The 22,441-nt window shown below is 41.8% G+C and overlaps 1 protein-coding gene across 2 annotated transcripts in view; it reads left to right on the top strand.

The window, feature by feature from the left end:
- The window catches only part of hbp1 (HMG-box transcription factor 1), a 32,265-nt gene extending 10,331 nt beyond the window's left edge, over nt 1-21,934 (top strand). For both annotated transcript variants that reach the window (XM_083763384.1, XM_083763385.1), the window contains exons 6-11: nt 2,537-2,652; nt 3,634-3,790; nt 4,892-5,036; nt 11,437-11,721; nt 14,616-14,757; nt 21,786-21,934. In XM_083763384.1, coding sequence (XP_083619510.1) covers nt 2,537-2,652; nt 3,634-3,790; nt 4,892-5,036; nt 11,437-11,721; nt 14,616-14,757; nt 21,786-21,803 — 863 coding nt within the window. In that variant the 3' untranslated portion in view covers nt 21,804-21,934. The remainder of the gene's footprint in view (nt 1-2,536; nt 2,653-3,633; nt 3,791-4,891; nt 5,037-11,436; nt 11,722-14,615; nt 14,758-21,785) is intronic.
- Nucleotides 21,935-22,441: the final 507 nt, after the last annotated feature.

Raw genomic sequence — 22,441 nt, 5'->3', positions numbered from 1 at the left:
TTTAAGTCAAGAGATTAAAATGTAATAGTCTATCGTTCATCAATTAATGTTACTAACATATACATAGAAAAGAAACAAATAAACAAAACATTCATTTACAGGTCACACTGGTAGTGCTGGCAAACAAGTCTGTCTAGTTACTTGCGCAAGTATTGTGGTCGTTCTGGTACGAATGCACGTGTATGCTTGGTAGGTATTGATGGTGACTTGATTAAGATATGTATCAATGCCGGGTTATAACTGGCTTTTGATGGTGACGTAATAAAGATAGGCTTCAGATTACATACATGTATACATACAGACATTACCTTTAATTCACCCGACACTGAAACATATCCTAATTACGTCACCATCGACATCAGTATATATATACCTCCGAGCATACACACATACAAAAGCCAGCCGACCACAGTATAGTACTTTCAATTTACAACTTACATACATACATAAGTTACCTGTTACCCAACCAATACTGAAACGTATCGTAATTACGTCACCATTGTGACAGCCAGTTAGAACCCGACTTTAGTATTTGATTTCAATGTTTTACAGAGAGGCTGAGATTTGAAAGTTCGTAGCGGTCGACAGTACTTGCGCGCTCTGCTTGCGCACTAGAAGGCACTCTTCTAGTTCAAGTTCTAGTTTAATCTGCAAAACAGTTTTATAATAATATAGCCTATGTATAGTGTGGGGTTCCTGCTTGATCTATCTCTCACTCTCAGCTAAGGGGTTCTCGGCTTGACTTGAAAAACATTGAAGACCCTGGCCTGCATGTATTATTAACGTTTTAAATACATAGCAGTTGCAGATCTACAAGCTCACAACACGTCGCATCCACGCCGCGCTGTGAGCTTGTGGATCTGCAATTTTAGGCGTGCGACACCGTCGCGCTGCAGAATATAAATCTATCCCAGAGAACAGCAGGGGTAAGCTGGACAGTGGAAAGTTGTGAAACGGTTGAAAACACCCAGCTGTGGCGTTGTTGTTGTTGTACACGTGTGAGCAGACTGCAGAAGCTTTCTTTAATTACAAATTGATGATCGCGACGCAGATTCGCATTTGCGTCGGATAATTAGCAAGAACAGCTGTGGATCATTACCAGCGCTCAGCGCTACAGTGACAAGTCAACAACTGATCGACGGACAAAGCTCGGACAGCGGTTTTACGAAGCTAAAGGTGGTGCTTCTCATGTTTAATGCGTGGGGCTCACTTCTGTTAGTCGTGGGTGCGCTTTATAGTCTTTGTTTGTCTTGTCTGCACCGTCGTACGGTATCTTCTGTTCACTGACTGTGTGTGCACTGCAGCGCGCTGCGCTGAATGTTTTAGAGAGACCGTATTGTCTTCCTTTTCTGATGGTGCGTTCAACGCGCCTCGGAAACACAGAATAGGGTGAAATACAACATGGAAAAAAGCCGGTGCAACCATGGATTTTACCGATGCAGGCACTCCGTGAACGATGCATCGTCAATTGTATCCGATACACAGTGAATGAACCGATGCACTCGCATCGCGCACGTCTGTATCGATTTATCGATACGTATCGATTATTTCGATTACGATTCATGTACGCATGCCTAATGCACGCGTACATGCCACTGTGACCCTAACTGCACAAACCACCCACACCTCTACCAAATACCTTTTCAACCACAAACCACCCACACCTCTACCAAAGACCTTTACAGCACCCAAAACGCTCCATGTAATGTCTCCTTGATAATTCTACTTTCATTCACGATATCAGCCATGCTTCTATTGTCTCCCAATGAAACGCTATCAAGCCTGAAGACCTAACATCGGATGCTGGCCATTGGCCACATTACGCACACGCACAGAAAGAAGGCTACTGTCACCCATCCGATCTCTGGAAGACTCGCACGCCATTGGTGGCATTTTAACGGCTTATTCCTTAATGAATCCAATGAAATAAAAATTAAATAAATGTTTTTACAGCTGCTTTTCCATAGAAACAAATGAATAGAGTGTGCGTGTGCAATCTCTTCCTCCTTGTCGGGATGTCTGTGTGATAATAATTTTACTTTAATCACCATTCTATTATTCAAGTGTTACATCAATCAGACATAATTGAATTAGGGATGCCGCCGAGTACTTCATACCAGCCCCTTATGAAACTACTTCTCCCCAAATCCAAATGGATTTCATTTTCCATCCTGAATGGCAGTAACTAGCATACAATGAGAACTGAGAAGATCTCCACAAAGGTTTACTCATCAAAACTGATTATAAAACTGTAACCATCAAAGCATGCACTCAACATATAATGGTTATGTGACCATGGCATGTGCATAATATAAAATCTTTAAAAGTTTTATCTGATATTGATAAAAAAAAGGTTCAATTAATCGATTATTAATCGGCAGAGCTGTCGACTATTCCATTTGGCTGATGGTCACTTTGTGGCATCCCTACATTGAATACATGTCATGTGCGTGTTTATTGACAGGCAGTGCCATTTCTGTTCAGGCACACGCCTGCGCTTCCACAGGGGTCCTATAACGTCTGTATTTCTGTTCAGGCACACGCCTGCGCTTCCACAGGGGTCCCAACGTGGAGTGGCAGGACGCCGACGACCTCGGAGACTCCGACGACGACTCAGACGACGAGAGCGTGACGTCGTTCTCCACTCTCAAGGTCCGTGACACCGTTAATCCATTTAGACCTGGGAACGATTCTACAAATGCCTCCTAAAGTTTTCTGAAAAACCCCCGTGTTTCTATGTCAGTCGTTCTCAAACATTTTCATGTCAAGGACCCCCCCCCCCCCCCAATTATGTAATTGGCCGCCGACCCCTATCTGAAAATATGTTGTTCCAGGGACCCCCCCCCCCCAGAATCAAAGATTTGAGTTAAAAACGTTATATAATATATATATTCAAAGATTTGCGCCACATTTTCACGATTAAAATAGCTAATAGCTAAAGTGCAACATAATGCTTTAAACACCAAAAGGGGCTTTAAACATGCATCAAATAATTGCTCATAACATAATAACTGCTCTTTGTGCTTATGAGCAACTGACTGGTTTCACGTACAAGCAACTACAACTAAAGATCTTTACACACTGGAGACGTGATTAATAAATCGCAGGTGTAACTATAGTCACACGTATGATAACAGCATCCTAAGGTTAGCAAGGAATATAACCTCTAATACTATAGGCATGTGTTGTATGGAGAATATAGGTTGCTACCTTCAGGAAGGAGATACTGTATAGTGTACCAGCATACAATAAGGTCAGACTAAAGAGGTCCTTTGTCCACCAGTCGACCTTGAGGCTTACTCAGGAGTTGTAGTAGCCACGCTGTAATCTAGGCAGATATTGATCTTCTCTTCATGTCTTTATGTATGTAAATCGTCTTGTTCTTTGTGTTATGTCAAATGTGTGTATATGTGTTCTGCATACTTGGCTGCTGGGTCGCTAGACAAATTTCAGTGTGAACTGACAATAAAGTACTATATGATCATATACTCATTTGTTCAGAATAAAAAACTGTGTTGCTTTATATCTGCGTAATATTCACATCAGGCCAAAATGAGTCCCTTTTGTGTAATTGGCTCGATTGGCTGTGGGTTGACTTGCGGTGCGATTTGATTGGCTGTGTGGTGCTTTCAGCGCTACGGTTCGGAGGGTCTGCAGCTGGTGAACCGCGAGGAGACGCTGTCGTTCAGCCAGGCCGTCCTCAAGTTGACCTTTGACCCCGGCTCACCTGACCACGGGCTTTTAACTGCGGAATGTCGACTGGACCATCCCTTCTTCGTCAAAAACAAAGGTATGAAAAGCATAATAGCCCTATAGAAAATGAAAGGTAGCCTAAGTGATATGGTTATGTCTCTCCAGATCTCTACAGCTCTTTACAAACTCATTCGGTGCCATCTACTGGTGGCTTTGAGCAGAGCCTTTGCCAGCAATTCAAAGTGAACGGGAGGTAGTCTTATTTTGAAGGGCGGTGGCCTAGGGGTGTCGGCTAGGCGTTTTAGCCGTTGAGACATATTTGTAATCGCCGAACACTATTAAACGGCTAATGGTGAACCGATAAAATAAAAACAAAAGCCCACGGGGCGCCCTGGCCTCGTCTCACTCCCTCTGCGTTATTAGCCTACACTCCAGAGCTGTTTGGGAGGCGGCAGGGAAAGTGTGTGCACTGGGCTTTTGCCAAACTTTGGTCAAATTAACCCATTTAGGCCTGACGTCGAAATAAAAAGAAACGTTCTCTCTGAAAGAATATATATTCAAAGATTTGTGCCGCATTTTCTTGTTTTTACTATAAACGTTTAGCACGTCTTTACCATAGGACGCCGTTATATTTTTTAGACAGTGCCAAAGTTGCAAGCTAGGAGAGGTGAATAGTGTAGTACTGTAAATGTATTGTGCGATTTATTTGTCTATGTATTGTGCATTTGTTTATGTACAGCACAGGTATGTGTCCTGCTATAGGTTATAATCTATACACAGCAGTGTTGTTTTTGGCAGCACATTTTGATTTTAGTTTTAGTCATAGTCTCTTGAATAGTTTTCTTTTAGTTTTAGTCACATTTTAGTCACCAGGATTTTTTTTTTGTGTTAGTCTAGTTTCAGTCGACTAAATGTCATAAGATAATGTCATAAGATGCCAAAATACATTTTAGTCGACTAAATCTACAGTTGATTTAGTCGACTAAAATGTATTTTGGCGGGCCTGGATAACTGTTTTTTTCACCATAGCTTAGTTTTCATTTAGTTTCCCTTTAGTTTTCGTCAGAGAAAAAAGGTATAGTCTACGAAATGTTTTCGTCTTAGTTTAAGTCGACAAAAACCACACTGCTGCACACCAGCACATGGAGCCCTGAAGGTGGTCTTTCCCTTTGTATCCATTGGGTTTCTTGTCTTTCAGGGTGGTCTTCCTTTTATCCGAGCCTTACCGTGGTGCATCATGGGATACCTTGTTATGAGATGCAGGTGGGCGAGGTCTGTCTGCCGCCGAGCCACCCCGACGCCATCAACTGTGACGACTCTGTGGTGTTTGACACGTTCAGGAGGTACGTCATCAATTTACATTTTACAATTTAGGCATTTAGCAGACGCTCTTAATCCAGAGCGATTTACATTAAGCAAAAACAAAAGCATGGCATACATCACATATATAAAAAGTAGTTTATCATGAATCATGTACTGTATAAACTAAGAACGTAACAGTGGAGTATCTATGTAAACTGTACATACTATACTATATTATATATTATACATGTGTACTATAAAGTGCCATGACTACATAAAATTGCAATTCTAGTGCTGTCTACGTAACAAGCTATAAGTCTGTTTAAAATACTATCTAAGTACATAAAGTGCTATCTAAGGGGCTAGGCTAGGGCAAGTGCTATGGGCCATGGTGGAGTCTGAAGAGGTGGGTTTTCAGACTATTGGGAGTGAGGCTGCAGTTCTGACTGTGATGGGAAGTGCATTCCATAGTTTTGGAGCCAGAAGGGAGAAGAGTTTTTAGTGAAGGTACCTCCAGCTTCCCTGCATTGGCTGATCTGAGTGCGCGGGAGGGTTTGTAGGGTACGATCATACTTGTGAGATATGGGGGAGCCATGCCTTTGGTTGCTTTGAATGCCAGCATCACATAATGACCTGTTCAGGAGGTATGTTTAATCCAACCTGTGATGGGTCAAGCCGGGGACGTGCACAGGGTGCTTCAGCCCCCTGCCCTTTTACCCGAAAACAACTGCCCTTTCCATACCACGAATGCAGCATTTACTACACGGTGAAAGAAATGCAAAATGCCTCTCCTTTCCATGCCATACCGGAAGGCACCATTCAGGAGAATTGCTTTTTTTCCCCGAAGTATCCTGAACGCGAACACAGCATTTTTGCGTTGAACAAATTTGTTTAGAAATCCATGCCGTACGCCCCGAAAATAGATGATCTACAAGCTCACAGTTTGCAGAATTACAGTACATTTCAAGCACAACGCAATACAAATACTGTTAACTGTGAGTCGACGACCAAATAAAGCATTACACTTGTTTACAAGAGGGTCCACCTTGTTCAATTCATCAAAACATTTAGAGACGTACAAATATACACTTCTATATAGCCAAAGAACAGAATAGGAAATCATCATAGAGGAGGTAAGAAGAGAAAAGAGAAACTATACAGTGAGGGGAAAAGGCGTAGGTGGGTGTGGGCGTGGGGATTCAGATAGTAAGGCTGATTAAATCGATTATCTGCAATGAATCGCGGGGGTTTTCCAACATTAGTATTTAGCTTAGGGCTGCTAAACTTTTTAAAAGACAGAATTAGAGACACCGTTCTTCCCGTAGTGTCGCATGTGCACTATAGCGACCGGACCACAACACAAATCACAACAAATAGGCACAATGGCGGCGTCCATATAGCATATAGTGCCATCTCGCCGTCGCATCAAAACGTGTAAAAGCTGCTTGCAAACATCGCAAGATGGATTCGGTGTGGCATGATGGGAGCACACCTATCAGACCCGCTCTACAGCTGTAGTGATTGAAAAAGCTGTATTTCTATGTCAGTGGTGCTCAACCTATTTCATGTCAAGGACCCACAGAATTGTTCTGTATTCGGCCGCCGGCCCCCATCTGAAAGTATGTTGTTCCAGGGACCCCCAGAGGCAAAGATTTGAGTTAAAAACGTTTGCTCTGAAAGAATATATATTCAAAGATCCGCGCCACATTTTCACAAATTTTCAAAAGATCTACAAGCTCGTAGCGCTATGAGCTTGTAGATCTGCTGTTTTCCTCATGCTCAGACAGAGCTGGGTAAGACAGCCTTCTCTGTCAGCGGCCCAAAAATCCTGGATGGAACTTCAAAATTCTTTAAAACTGAGCTCCCTGCCATCATTCGGTCAGTTCAAAGGAATGCTTCAAAACGTTTTTGTTTTTTTAAACCGTGATAGCCCTTGTTTCAACGGAGTTATTTTTGTTTGTTTGTTTGACTGGTTGCTCTGCATAAAGGTCCTTTGTAATTTACCCTGATTTTTTACTCTCTATCCTGAAAGGCTGGGTCCCACAGCCAAAAACGAAACCTACGGTTTTTTGAGTGAAATCACTGAATATACCTTTAACGAGTATAAATAAAAATGATGATTATGATGATGACAAGCACGATGAACGAGCATCTGAGGAGAAACCACGTTGGTGACGAAGACTCGCCTTCGGTAAGTTGGCTTGTGAGCTTGCCCGGTATACCTGACTGAGTCGTCTTGGCTTTTATCATTTAAACCTAACTTCTACGTCACCAGACTTTCCACTGCGGAAAGCCTGCTTAATTTTTTTACCATTCAGTAAGGGTCACATTGGTCTGGCCCAATTAGTAATAGTCCATGGCATCTGCTCTATTTGCGTTATGGCCCCTACAGACTGTAGGAGTTTTAAAGTTGTCGGCGAGTCATCAGATCGTTAAGTATTTCACACTGCAGGAGTCTTTTCTTTAAATCGACTGTCATATCTTTGGCTTTCACACTAAACGATCGATCGCCGACTAGGCATCACACACACTGCGAGAGTTCACCAAGATGCAATCCAGACCCGATACATATAGGCTACATCATTTGTTTTTTATTCCAATTCATTTTGACATCTCAGGATGCTGTGATACAAGCGTGAGACAGAAACAGGACGCCTCTCTCTCTCTCTCTCTCTCTCTCTGTGCACGCCACACACATACACACACAGGAAGAGCCATACACAGGGTGAAATGTTTGTGATAGCATATAGCCTACATGCGCTATAGAGCGTCGCAGTCCCGCCCCCTTTCATGACGACGCCAGGCCCAGGAAATGGTTCCCAATGCATTTTTCCCATAGACATTTCAAAACGTATTTATTTAAAGACCTTATAAGTGTCGTACAAAGCCAACTCTTGTCGTGACAAATCATGGCAACAAACACAATATTTTGGACCAAACAAATAATTACAAAGAAGAAAAACAACAAAAAAAGTGTTGTAACCTGCCGTTTTCTTCTTCTTTCTAATTATTTGTTCAGCCCGAAAGTTTTAGTTTTTTGTCATGATTTGTCACGACAAGAGTTGGCTTTGTCCGCAGCGTAAACGTCTTTAAATAAATACTTTCTGAAAAGTCTATGAGGAAAATGAACAGGGATTTATTTTCCGGGTCTCTCGAGGGGGCGGGACTGCGACGCTCTATAGCGAGACAGGACGTTCAATCTTGATTTCCATAAAATAACTTTGTTTCTGTCCGTATGTGTGTGTGTGTGTGTGTGTTTGTGCGTGTGCACACGCACATACACACACACACACACACACACACACACACACACAGTGCACAAGGTCCAAAGGTTTTCTCTGCACTGTTGATTCCGAATCTCCGATGCGGTTTTATCAACATTCAAGTGAAATGCGTTGGTTTCATAGACTATACAGCAACATTGTGCTATAGCTACCATACTACCAGTACGAATGTTTTATGTTTCATATCAAATAAAATGTGAATTAATTAATAATAATAAATACAATATCTGAATTGAATAGAGATAGGCCTATGTTACAATATATATAGCTCGACAGATGTCTTTCCTTTTTAATCAATGTGGAAGAGTAAAGTTTCCATGGATGCCTGAGGCCTGTCTGCACTCCACAGCAAGCGACTGCCCTCACCCAGTCACACCACCAAAGCACCTGGAAATGATCACTTTCCTCACTTTGAATAAACTGTGAAATTGACATCATGCTCAGAGTTGTGTGTCTGTCTGTCTGTAGCCTATAGACCAAAAGGCAGTGTTCACAGAATGTAATTTTCTTTAATTTAAGTTTACTTGATTGCACTATTATTACACAAAATGGTTTAAATACTAAATGGAAATATTTTGTCTTACAGAAAATGAGTCAATGACACATTTTATATCAGCACTTTGTTTTTCCTACAGAGGAAAAAAACATAATATTTTTGTTTTCTGTCATGGAAATAATATACAGTATGTCCATCTGGAAGGTGAGGTGACTGTATATCTAGGGGTTTATTCAGAAGAACAGCAACGATCAAACGGCATCTCAGTCCAGTGTTGTTTTCGTCGACTAAAACCAAGACGAAAAATGTTCGTCGACTACCTTTTTCCACTGACGAAAACTAAATGGAATCTAAATAAAAAAGAAAAACATCAGCTAATTCCCACCCCTCCTATGGTTCACGCCCCCCTATGGTTCCCGCGAGCGAGCCATGTTGCCTGAAAAGTTAAACAGATAAACAACAGTGGGGATTGGGGAATATTTGAGCGTGAGAACGTTCAGGGCAGAAATATTTGGATTTCCACTTTGATTATAAGACTGTTCAGTCGGGGAAAGGAGCATCAGGCTGTGGAGAGGATCTAGAATACACAACTGCGTCGAAAACTGCCGAAAAGAAGACGAAAGATAGTTTTTGAGACAAATACAAACATTGCTACAGAGAGAGCTATTTCAGTCTTTTATCCCAGTTCACGCAGCCAGAAACAAAACAGCATTCCTAAGCTTTTGCTGCCATTATTGCTGCCTGTTGTTGTGCTAGGCAAGCATAGTCTGTAACTGTAAGTATGACTTTTTGCACGATTGGATTAACCTTGTTAAAGTAAACAAGTGATTTGGGATGTATTGTTCCTATGCTAACATGCTACATGCTAACTTCAATTTCACGAGTCCTGTGATTATGTACTGTGGCTGTTTAACCAGTGCTATTCTTCGGCTGAGTGTTTGTTGTTGTGTATTTGGTGTGATCGATTGAATAGTTTCTTAGGCAGAATGTATACAGGCAGCTCTGGTCTATAGCTCGGACCAGAGCTTGACTGACAGAATGTATAGTTAAACAGCAACAGAGTACAGTACAGGCAACACACAAAAGCATAGCACCCAAAAATGGCCTTGCTGTCTTGTTTCCATTTAGGCCCTATGCAATCAATCAATTCCAATTATTCCAGTGGTAGAAATTAACTAACTACATTTTAACATATACTTAAGTACAACTCAACTGTGAGTTATTTGTACTTTGAGTATTTCCAGGACTTTTTTACTTCTACTCCACTACATCTCAGATGCAAATATTGTACTTTTACTCCACTACATATATTTGAAAACTTTAGTCACTTTATGCACTTTATGTAGATTATGCTTATTATTACAACACGTACAGTAACCACTTCAGCGCTATATACATTTGGGCCATTTGAAAATAGCTAATCTACAAGTTCACGTATAGCTGATCTACGGGTTCACAATGCAACACGATGTGATGCATTGTGAGCTTGTAGATCTGACATATTTGTAGACATTTAAACTTGAAATGATTCTGGACATTTACTTCTAACAGGGAATTTCTATATTACAGTATTATTTTGAGGATTTTCTGACAGACAAGGTCAACAGACTCAACACTAGACAGACTTACATTCAAGACAGTGTACACTGTAAATCGATAATTTGTCATCAACCAGTCCACCATTGACATCATCGTCAGGCAGATTTGTATTATTTTGGGAACGATGGCTTCCATTTTCGCATTGCAACTTTTCAGGACTAGAAAGCCTGCAGTTTAGCTTGGCTTCCCCATTGATGATGTCACTGGAAGACGGTTTCTGAACTGCCCACAGCCCTCCCATGAGACACAGACAGAGTAGAAAGAAATGGTACTATTTTATCATGATCATTAGTAAGGACCAATTATGTGAAGATAAGTTGAAACGTGGTGAAGTGGTCCTTTAAGCAAAACATTTGAGTACTTTTCCACCACTGATCAATTCATAGACATGCACAATAACACAAATCTATTTCATACAGTTCTTATGCTTGTGAAAAGACTATTGCCTCATTGTTACAGTTGCCATGCATATACTTAACATGATAACCTTAAACCATTTAGACCTGCACGAGGACGATTCTAAAAATATCTTCTAAATCCTGACAGTTTTCTGAAAAAAAACATGTTTCTATTTCAGTGGTTCTCAAACATTTTCATGTCAAGGAGCCCTATCTGACCCTCATCTGAAAATATGTTGTTCCCAGAGACCTTCCCCCCCAGAAGCAAAGAATTGAGTTAAAAACGTTCGCTCTGAAAGCATATATATTCCAAATTTGCGCCACATTTTCATGTTCGTAGGGGCCGCGCTATGAGCTTGTAGATCTGCTATTTTTCAATAGCTAAAGTATAACACCAAAAGGGTTCTCATTCCACAATGGGTTAAATGTATGCTACATTTATATGGTATGCACCTTGAGTCTGCAATAAATATGTTGGAGCTTGAAGCATATACACGTTGACTCTCATGTCCTCTGTGAGTTTGGCTTGCTGTCTAATTGTGGTTTGCTACACCACAAGGAGGACCGTAATATTAGCGACTCAAAAGAGCCGACCCAGTGTTTGGGAGGAAAACACTGTAGAGTTATGCTTTTAACTAATTAAATATTCATGTCATTTTTACAGTTATGACTTCACGCCGCTGGATTCGTCAGCCGTGTACCTGCTGAGCAGCATGGCGCGCCAGCGACGCACCTCCCAGTCCAGCGGGGGCGCCGCGAGCCCGGAGCGCGACGGCCCCTCCCCCCCGCACGCCTCGGGAAGCAGGTCCGTCAGAGGCAGTGCCTCCTCCGCCACGACAGTCGCGGCGGTCACGCCCGTCAAATGCAAGCGTCCAATGAATGCCTTCATGCTCTTCGCCAAGAAGTTCCGCGTGGAGTACACACAGCTGTACCCTGGGAAAGACAACAGGTATGTCACACACTGAACACTAGTGTGTACTACTTGCGTCGACATTTGAAAAATGTTCTTCTAAAGCATGACAATTTCCTGAAAAATCTCATGTTTCTATATCGGTGGTGCTCAATATTTCATGTCAAGGACCCCAACAATTATATGTAATTGGCCGCCGACCCCCCATCTGAAAATATGTTGTTCCAGGAACCTTCCAGAAGCAAAGATTTGATTTAAAAATGTTCGCTCTGAAAGCATATATATATCTAAAGATTTGCGCCACATTTTTGCGATTTTTCAAAAAAAGCAGACCTACAAGCTCGTGGCGCGGCACCGAGCTTGTAGGTTTCAATAGCTAAAGCATAACGTAATGCTTGAAACACCAAAAGGGGTTCCCGCCCCAAAATGGGTTGAATCGCTCGATATTGTGACAGTAATCATTGCTAGCGGGTAGACCAGGGGTCTTCAATGTTTTTCACGCCAAGGACCCCTTGGCTGAGCTCAGTAGCCTACTGTATACAATAGTTACAGAATACACTTTTCTTTTCATAGATCTCATAGATAGCTCATCACAAATAGTGTTGTTTGTTGTTTACATATTATCTTTTCTGATAATATACGATACAACTTTATTGTCAGCTTGCACTGAAATTTGTGTTGTGTCCATAACGTCACCGTTCAAGAAACAAACAAGGACATGGACATACATTACAAAATGGTAGACGGTTTAACGACTTTGGTTTAGAAGCAAGACTGATGCACAAACAAGTTCTTTAGTCTGTTTTTCTTAAATGTGGGGACTCTAAACCAGCCTCATGGAGGGCAACAGTTGATATTCATCATTTAAAACATGTAAGGGGTCAGAAGAGATACTCTTCGCAAGTCTAAGCATGCTCTTGGTCTGGGCCTCTTTAAAGGAACGTAACGCGACCTCCACAGGCCTACCAACAATTTTAGCACAGATCTTAATTTGGCTGTACAGTTTGTACTTATATATCATCGATAAGCTGTTAAACCAGGCCGTGCTACAGTACAACATCACAGTTTGAACAACAGACGTATAGAAAAGAGACAAGATCTGACTAACATGCTATGATTCATGTTCATGTTCGTGTATTTTCAGACATTTAAACACTTTAACCCTCCATACTCCCCCCCCCCCCCCCCCCCCCCTCTACTACACCAACACCTCTGTGTCGAAAAATAGCCCATGAGATCGGCTATTTTCGACAAATGTTCTCCCCAGACTATGCATGCTAGGGTTCAAGTGGTTGGAGAACCCTGTCACTGAACAATCGCTCTAGCAATGACTACTATCAGAGGTTCTAAAAACTAAAATTAATTTAGTATGCCAAATTAGTCTGAGTTTTAGGATGTCCGAATTATGTAGCTACGACATAGTACATGAAATACATTCATACACAATTCTGGAAATATTACAGTATGCAATAATGGACATTACACTAGTATGAATGTCCCACGATGACGACAACATACCAGAATGTACAGCGACGTAACGTCAATTATGCTTTTATGAAACGATATGTAGTGTTTTTTTTTGTTGAAACAGTCCAAAAAACAAGGTTTAACTGCTATATGCAAAACAGGAGCATGTATTGTGTAGTACAGGGTGCATGCTTAGTTTAGACTAGTCATTGGTTAGACATGGGTTAAGGTTAGGTTTAGGTGTGCTGCCCCGTGGGAGGTTTAGGGTGAGGGTTGGAGATAGGTTCTAGACTAGTTGTAGGACTGGTCTAACCAATGACTAGTCTAAACCAAAAACTGTCTAAACTAAGTACTGCACCCGTGTATTACCTCTGCTTTGTCACAAGATGGGGCACTTTACTAACTGTGTGCTCTCAGTACCCCTTTAGACTTACGTTTTAAAAACACCTTTTAACCCATTCTGACCAGGCACCCATTTTGGTGTTAGCATCATGTTATGCTTTATCTATTGAAAAATAGCAGATCTACAAGCTCATAGCGCGCCACCGAGTGGCGCGATACGAGCTTGTAGGTCTGCTATTTTTGAAAAATCGAAGAGCGACTGACATTTTTTAAATCTGATCTCAGGTCAGAATGGGTTTAATCAGACCAGTGTGTGTCCGGCGGAAACCTCGTATGAATCTGATCTCAGGTCAGAATGGGTTAAATCCCAACCTAATCTGGTGGGGAAAAAAATAGTTTCATGTTAGCAAATATCTAATATGACACGGATACTTAAATCATAAGAATCATATAAGAATGTATAGGCATGTGGGGGAACATAGAACCCTGGGAACATAGAAACTGAGGAACATAACCACCGGTGTTGTTTTTGGCAGCAGATTTTAGTTTTAGTCATAGTCTCTTGAATAGTTTTAATTTAGTTTTAGTCACATTTGCAATGTCACCTGCAATGTTTTAGTGTTAGTCCAGTTTTAGTCGACTAAATATCATGAGATATTAGTCTACTAAATCTACAGTTGATTTAGTCGACTAAATTGTATTTTGGCAGGCCTTGAGGCCGTCTTAATGGCTGTTTTTTACACTTAGCCAATCTACAAGTAGATCTGCTATTTTGATCATACAACCAAGCGTAAAATGACTTGTACTGGTTCTCTTGTCCACTAGTCCATTCCTAACATTTTAGTCTAGTTTTTATTTGTTGACGAAATTGTCAATATATTTACTTGTAGTTTTAGTCACCATAGCTTAGCTTAGTTTTCATTTAGTTTTCGTCCAGTGGAAAAAGGGTAGTCGACCAACATTTTTCAGCCGTAGTTTTTAAATAGCCTACAGAATCAACACTGGTGTATTGCACTAAAAACTATATTGTGGGGGGAAAAAATGTTAGTCTGTGATTTGGGGACGCGTCCCCATGACCTCATGAGGCTGTGAGCTTGACCTTTGACCCTTTGGCCATGCCCCAGAGCCATCAGTGTGATCCTGGGCGACCGCTGGAAGAAGATGCGGAGCGAAGAGCGGAGGATGTACACGCTGGAGGCCAAGGCCCTGGCTGACCAGCAGAAGAAAATCAACCCGGACTGCTGGAAACGCAAGAGAACCAATTCTGTAAGACCTTCTGACCCATGTTACCTCACTGAATCCTTATAACTGACTACAGGACCGTTCTACAAAAATGTCTTCTAGAGATTCTGACACTTTTCTGAACAAAATCCATGTTTCTATTATCTGTCGTGCTCAAATATTTTGTATATATATATTTACTCAAATATATGTATTTGGCCCCCAGGGACCTCAATCTCAAAATGTTGTTCCAGCGGACCCCCCCCCCCCCCCCCCCCCCCTTGAGCTAAAAACATTCACTCTGAAAGAATATATATTCAAAGATTTGTGCCACATTTTCACGATTTTTCAAAAATAGCAGATCGACAAGCTCGTAGCGCGGCACTCGGTGCGGCGCTATGAGCTTGTAGATCTGCTATTTTTGGGGAAATACAAAATTAGCAGTTCTACAAGCTCATAGCGCAGCACTCTGTAGATCTGCTATTTTTCAATAGCTACAGTTTAACATAGTGCTCGAAACACCAAAAGGGGTTTCCGCCACGAATGGGTTAACATTAACCCGAGAGAAGTAGAGAACCAATCTATCGACCCTTTTTGCACCCGCATGGAACCGCTTCTGTTCTTTTAACCCCTGCCTAATTTAGAACCAGTTTGGAGTTTTTACAACTGAAAATTGGTTAGTTAAAAGCTGTCTTTTGTTACACTGGCGTAAAGTCCACAGTCAAAAAGTGTTTATTTAAAGACGTTTACGCCGCGGACAAAGCCAACTCGAGTTGTGACAAATCATGACAATAAACACATGTTTTGGGCTGATCAAATAATTAGAAGAAAAAAGCCAGGATACAACACTTTTTGTTTTGTTTTTCTTCTTACAAAATGAACGGGAATTATTTTCCGCGTCTCTCGTCGTCATGAAAGGGGGCGGGACTGCGACGCTCTATAGACCCCACACACACACACACACACCTTTCCAGTTGCTGGGTAAGACAAAATTGGCTGCTCCTACCATTGAAGACCATGTTATTTCGCCATATTTCAGAAGAGGATTAGAGGTATTAATATCAAGAAGAACCATACTATAATAACGCCATGGTGAAACATTGCCGTTGGGGGACCTGCAACAGTGATTCTAGGTACCCAGGTAACGTTTGGAGGGGGCATTTTTTATTCCTTTCCCCCCAAGCCCAAACAAGCACCGAATAAATGCAAGCTGTGGGTGAAGTTATACGGCCGACCATATTACAAACAATTAAACGTCGGGGAAAGTTACAAAGACCACCTATATTTGTTCCAAGGTAAGTTATTTGAAGTATTAGACAATTGATTTAACCATTGTTTAGTAAACTTAGCTGTTTAATAATATGCTTTAGTAGCAGGTTGAATGAGTAAAACGTTAGCATTTAGCCGTGGATCAAGACAGTGATAGCCACAGTATTGTATCAAGATTATCTGAACAGTGGCGTTCACGTCACTAGCCTCGCCTTAAAGGTATATTCAGTGATTTCACTCAAAAAACCGTAGGTTTCGTTTTTGGCTGTGGGACCCAGCCTTTCGTCCAATCAGGATAGAGTCAAAAAACGAAACCTAAGGTTTTTTGACCCCCAGGGGTTAACTGGGGACAGGGAGGAACTCCTTATATGGCCAGCACACTCTATAGTAGGGAGGATTATCACAACAAAACAAAAAAATAAGTGATATTTGAATTAAGTGAAATCACTGAATATACCTTTAACCATATGTATCACAAAATAAAATATCCCAGGCTCCGTAATATATTGATGACGAGGCTGATTGAGACAACGAGGCTCAGCTTAGATCAAGACTAGCTCTGGTCCATAGCATTAATTAAATTACTGAGAGGTCATTTTGACAGTTTTTTTTTTTTTAGATTTAGATTTAGATTATCTTTGCCCATGAAGCTTTCAGAATGTTCCCCTTCCATGACCTTTCACATCTGAAACGTTTTCTAATATGAATTTAAGCACATGCTACTCCTGTCAGATTTTTTACTTCAGTCATGCTAGTGTTTAGGAGAAGTCCTTAACCCTGGAAATGAAGTTAGCAAACATTACAAAATATGCATAATGTAGATCAATGTTGAGAAATCATTTTTTTTCTCAAATGTCAGCTAAAGTAGATATTGCATTGATGTAGGACTGAACTTCATCATGTACAGTATGTTTATAAATTAATTTATCTGTATGTGTTTCTAGCATGAAGCAACGACAAAAGCACACCCCGTTGTTGCAAAAGCAACAACAAAAGCACGCCCCGTTGTTGAAGCAACAACAAAAGCACACCCCTTTGTTACAAGCTGTAAAAAAAGGTAACATATAAGCAGATGTAAATATGTCCAGTATGGCAGATTACCGAGCCAACCATTCTATTCTTTGCATGTTTTATTTTATTAAGTGTACCCACTAACTATTTTCTAATACATTCTATTCCAGGTACAAGAAGAAGAAGCCTGACACAAAGCAGGACTCTGCAGAAATTGGTATGTATGTATGCATACATGGATCAGCAAAATGTCTTAACACACGCACGCGCGCGCACACACACAGTATAGCAATAACTTATTTCCTTGAAAATGTGTGCAAATATATGTCATAAACAGTGCAAATATGTCATAAACAGTGCAAATACATATCATTTTGGTGAGTCTTAGCCCGAAAAAGTTTGAGAATCTCTGCTTTAGAAGGCGTTTGTAGAATTGGCCTCGGGTCATAAAGGACCATGTTTAGAGCTTGATTAAACATTAATTTGATGTACGATATGAAAAATACTCAGTCCGGGCGGCAGATCAGGGCCATGAGCGAGCATGGAGCCCAAAATGGCGGGCAATCACTTCCAGGGTTGGCCGGACGAGGGTTCGTCTTTGTTTTCATGTTGCGCATTTCACTGGCACTGGCCTCGACGTTACCGCCTATCGTAGCGGCATGGAATGCACAATGTGTGCTTCCCCTATGAGCCAGAACGTGGCGCCAGTGCCCAATAAACCCCGCACTTTAAGCTTACAAGACGGGTCGCTTCCGTCCCCGCCCCGGAAGTGATAGCCGCCCCATATTTGAGCCACATCTTCATTCTAGGCTGTGCGTCGCTTGCGGGATGGATTCACTTCTTAGCGTGATCAAAGTTTAGACTTTATAAGGCCTTCGCAGTTTGTCTCATTTTGAGGAGGAAAAAGGACTATTAAGCGTGCGACCACGTGCGCGTCGGGTCATTGTGGAGGCTGTCTAACGTGAGTAAAAGCTAAAAATAATAACTTTTTTTTTATTACTCGATTAAATCAAATTAAAGAGACGAGATTTCTCGTTTTGGCACAGGCGGGTTTTGTGGAGAGAATAACGAGATCCTGCGTTCTTGACATACATTCGGTTAATGGGTTAACATGACAATGTGCAAAAACAGTATTTAACCCATTTTGGACTAAAAATCCTTTCCTAAATTCTGTTTTCTGATGAACTTCAAATATTTATATAGCAGCATCAAATATTTTACAGCTGACATGGGCTTTGGAGTCTCAAAATCATTTGATACATTCTGTGTCTCTGTGCACTCAAAAAACACATATTTTCTAGTGTAAAGCACTAAGTCACAATGCTAGGCCACTCAGTAGCTGACTGGTAGCAGCTAGCCTTGATCTGGCTAGTGAATTTTAGAGATGGTGAAGGTCTCGCCCTCTTTTACAATGTAAACGTTTTTTGTCTTCTACTGCAATGGCTACCGCCATGTCCCTTGCAGCAAAGCGACATTTAAGGGTCAAGCAACCCAATTGCATACAATGCCATCTGGCGTTGCCCCAAGGAAAAGCAAACTTGGCTGCAGTAGAAGGGCCCCAACTGTGCAGGTGCATGCCGCTCAGGAAATGTACTTTTTTTTTTGTACAACATACTTTTGCTTGGCAAAGCCTCATTCTCTGATGAATAATTATTTTTGTCAACGTTTAATTTCAAATTTTGAGACATGACGCTTGGTCTTTTGTGTTCTGCATTTGGCGGCCATCTATCAAACTGAAGCTGGTGGTGGTGTGCTCCGGTACGTGGTACGTAGACATCACTGGCCAATCGACAGGGGGGAGGTTTTGTATTGCCACAGGGTGATGTTGCACTGCAAGCTGGTGGTGGCTGTGCTTTCACCAAGAATGGTAGTTTGGGGGGGGGGGGGGGGGGGGGGGGGGGGGGGGGGGGGGGGTGGGGGGGAAATAATGAAAAATATAATTACAACCACACAACATGATGAATAAAAGTATATATTCCATTCAAATATTTACATTGTGGTTTTAATTCAAATGTAACTTGTTTCTTAGGTTGCCGTGGATACCAGGATTTTGTCGAGAAGCGACGCCAAACGGACAGTGAGAAGGCCGAACTGCTCGAACGAATTGAACATTTAGGACGAGCTCTCAGCTATAGCGATGAAATGACCCCAGAACGAGTACAGTTCTGCACCGTTCCAAATTCCTTCCAGTGTAACACGGGGTTCACCTACGAGCGGTTCAACGTCCTGTGCACCGTGTTCGCATTCCCAACAGCGCAAACGCTCCGCCACAAACGGCCCCCCGATTTACAAGAAAGCCGACGAGCGAATGACTCTCATGCCTTTGCTGTCAGCAGCTCCTCCTGGTTCTGATGAAGCTGCGTCAAGACTTTGACCACAACGAGCTCGCTTTCAAGTTCAACATCAGTCATCAATGTGTGAGCCTTTTGTTCAACTCTTGGATTGATTTTATGTTCACGACACTCGGGCGGTTTCCCATGTGGCCCCACAGAGACATAATAACACAGAGAATGCCATCCACGTACTGGTCTGAATTCCCCACCACGTTTGCCATCCTGGACTGCACGGAGATTAAGATTCAGCAACCGAGCTCTTTGGTGCCACAGAGCGAGCATTTTCAAATTACAAATCTACCGGCACGCTCAAGTCATTGATTGCTGTCGACCCGAGAGGCTCCGTTATGTTTTGTTCCAACTTATTTACAGGTTGTGTATCGGACAAGGAGATGGTCAAGAAGTGTGGAATCATACCCCTGCTGAGGAATCTGATGGTGAACGGCTACCTTAAGCAGGGCGACGGGCTTATGGCAGATGAGGGATTTCTAATAGACCAAGAGGTGGAGGATGTGGGGCTGAAATTAAACATCCTCCCTCCCTTTGTCCGATCTAACCGCCGGGTGCCAGCGTGTGACGTCGGCAAAGCAAAGACCATTGCACACCACAGAGTTCATGTTGAAAGGGCTATTTCAAAAATAAAATGTTTTAAAATTGTCTCCGACATAATCCCCAACCACCGCTTGCACAACATAAACAAGATTTGGTATGTCGTGAGTATCCTCTCCAACTTTCAACCAATGATAATGAAAGGTTAGCACCGTAGTTGATGAGTAATGGTATACTGTAATTTTAGAACGTTAATGGACAATAACAAATCTCAATCTGGGATTAATTCTGAATGTGGAATGACTGGCCATTTGCATCAATCACTGTACTACCATGTGTTTCTTTGTTGGAAGTATTTGTGTAAAATAAATCACTATGCTATATATTGTGTCTGTGTCTGCATGTACTGTATGTGTAATCACTTCTAGAAGGCTTTCTTACCTATATTTGTAGTTGTTACGTCCCCACCAAAGAGGTCCAGGTGTTATTTTGTGCAAAAGTGCATTATTGGCTATATCCCCCTACCATAAGCCCTCAATGGGGGTTGGGTTTTTGTGCTAATTCTCTTATTTCCATCGGCACACTTTACTACTTCCAAATAAATAGTAGTGTACGGCTTGGGATACTATTTGCGTTGATCATTGAGCAATGGAAATAAGCAAATTAGCACAACCCAATGCCCAATTCAATGCAATTCAATTCATTGAGGGCTTGGGGTAAGGGAAATAGCCAATAATGCGCTTTTGCACAAAATAACACCTGGACCTCTTTGGTGGGGACGTAACAACTACAAATGAAGGTCTGAAATTCTCCTTTAATAGAAACACATTTTTGATCAAAATCACAAGACACAATGCTCAGTGATGTGTTGACCTCATTACTTTGGAATCCCGAATCACTTGCTATTAGATTAATGAGCATGTGTAGAAACGCACAGTTTATCAAGAGAAATGCTCAGTAATACAGTACATACTTATGTATTGACATCATTACTAGTACTGAATCATTTTAAACATTTTTTTTTTTTTTGGGAAAAGGAAGGGAGAAAATGCCCCTAAATATTCTGGGTACCTATGAAGCACTGTTGCAGGGCGCCCGACTGCGACGTTTCACCATGGTGTTATAGTATAGACGTTCTTGATATTAATACTTATGATCCTCTTCTGAAATAACAAGGTCTTCAATGGTAGGAGCAGCCAGTTTGTCTTAGCAACACGTAACGTTGTATGAGGTATTTTCACCTAAAATACCTCGTATACAAGCTCACAACGCACCGCGTTGCAACGTATTGTGAGATTGTATACTGTATGTGCTATGGGTGGGGTTCACACACTAGGGATGCACCGATCCGGCTTTTTGGCATTCGATACCGATTTCGATACATGGGGGTCCAGTATCTGCCGATACAGAGTACCGATCCGATACCCCCCACAAGAAACGTAATAACCTATTAAGCTGTATGCCTCACTGTGTGGAGTCTGGAATCATTATTTTGTGTAAGGCAACATCAAGCTTGACTTAAACATTACTTTCCCAACTTTGTAAAACAAAATGTAACAAACACAGATATAAATGCACTGAATTATTTATTAAATAACTGCAACAATTAGACCAGGTTAATGTGTGCGCAGGCTAGCCTGGCTGCATTCCACATGTTATACTGTCAATACTACAATGCTGTGTCACAGAGGAGGTAGAGTTGTTTTCATACTGTAATTACACATAATTATCGGATCGGATAATGGATTCGGCCGCCGATCCGATACCCGATCTAGAATTTTAGCCTGGATCGGCGCCGATCTCCGATACGAGTATCGGATCGGTGCATCCTATCACACACACACACACTAATGCAGTGTTTTTATTATGTATTAAAAGTTTGACTTATTTTCATTCTCTTCCCCCGCTCAGGGTTCACAGCAGACTTAAGATCTTTCCCAGAATCCTCTCTGGTTGGACGGAGAAGCAGGACGCAATGATGTCAACTGTGACGACACCTTTTTTTAATCCACCCTTTTATAACCGTTAAAACGTTATGCAGACAAAATATTATGGGGGGGGGGGGGCGCGGTGGGGGGGAACAATTATGCGTTTTATATGAAACCTGTAATCTAGTAATCTAACTTTGCTTATATATATTTTCTTATATTTTTTAATGTCGGACGCTTTCAGCTTCAGTCATCCTCCGCGGCGGCGCTCGCCGACATGAACCCTGTTTCACTGGCCCCTTGTCGACGAGCGACACCGCCGTACTGTGAAGTGTAAATGATGCTTTGGGGGGGGGGGGGGTGGTCACACACAACTCGTCAGGTGTCTCATAGACCAGTGGTTCTCAAAGTGACCCCAGGGATCCTGACGCCCCGAGGGCAACACAAAGAGAGAGGGAGAGAGTGCTACTGCATTGTGACCAGATTTGACTGAGAGCCTGCCATGTCGCAAATTCCTTTTCACCAGAGGAGAAAAACTTTTTTTTTTTGTTCTCCCCAAAATGAGTTAATGGCACAGGCAGACTCTTCACATACTAGATTATGTCTGAAATAAGTGTCCGAGCTGAAATCGTAAATATG

This window comes from Protomyctophum parallelum (genome assembly GCF_964188405.1).
Source record: "Protomyctophum parallelum genome assembly, chromosome: 4".
Classification (NCBI taxonomy): Eukaryota; Metazoa; Chordata; class Actinopteri; order Myctophiformes; family Myctophidae; genus Protomyctophum; species Protomyctophum parallelum.
Note: the sequence above shows the minus strand (reverse complement) of the source record. Positions and strands in the feature narration are given on the sequence as shown.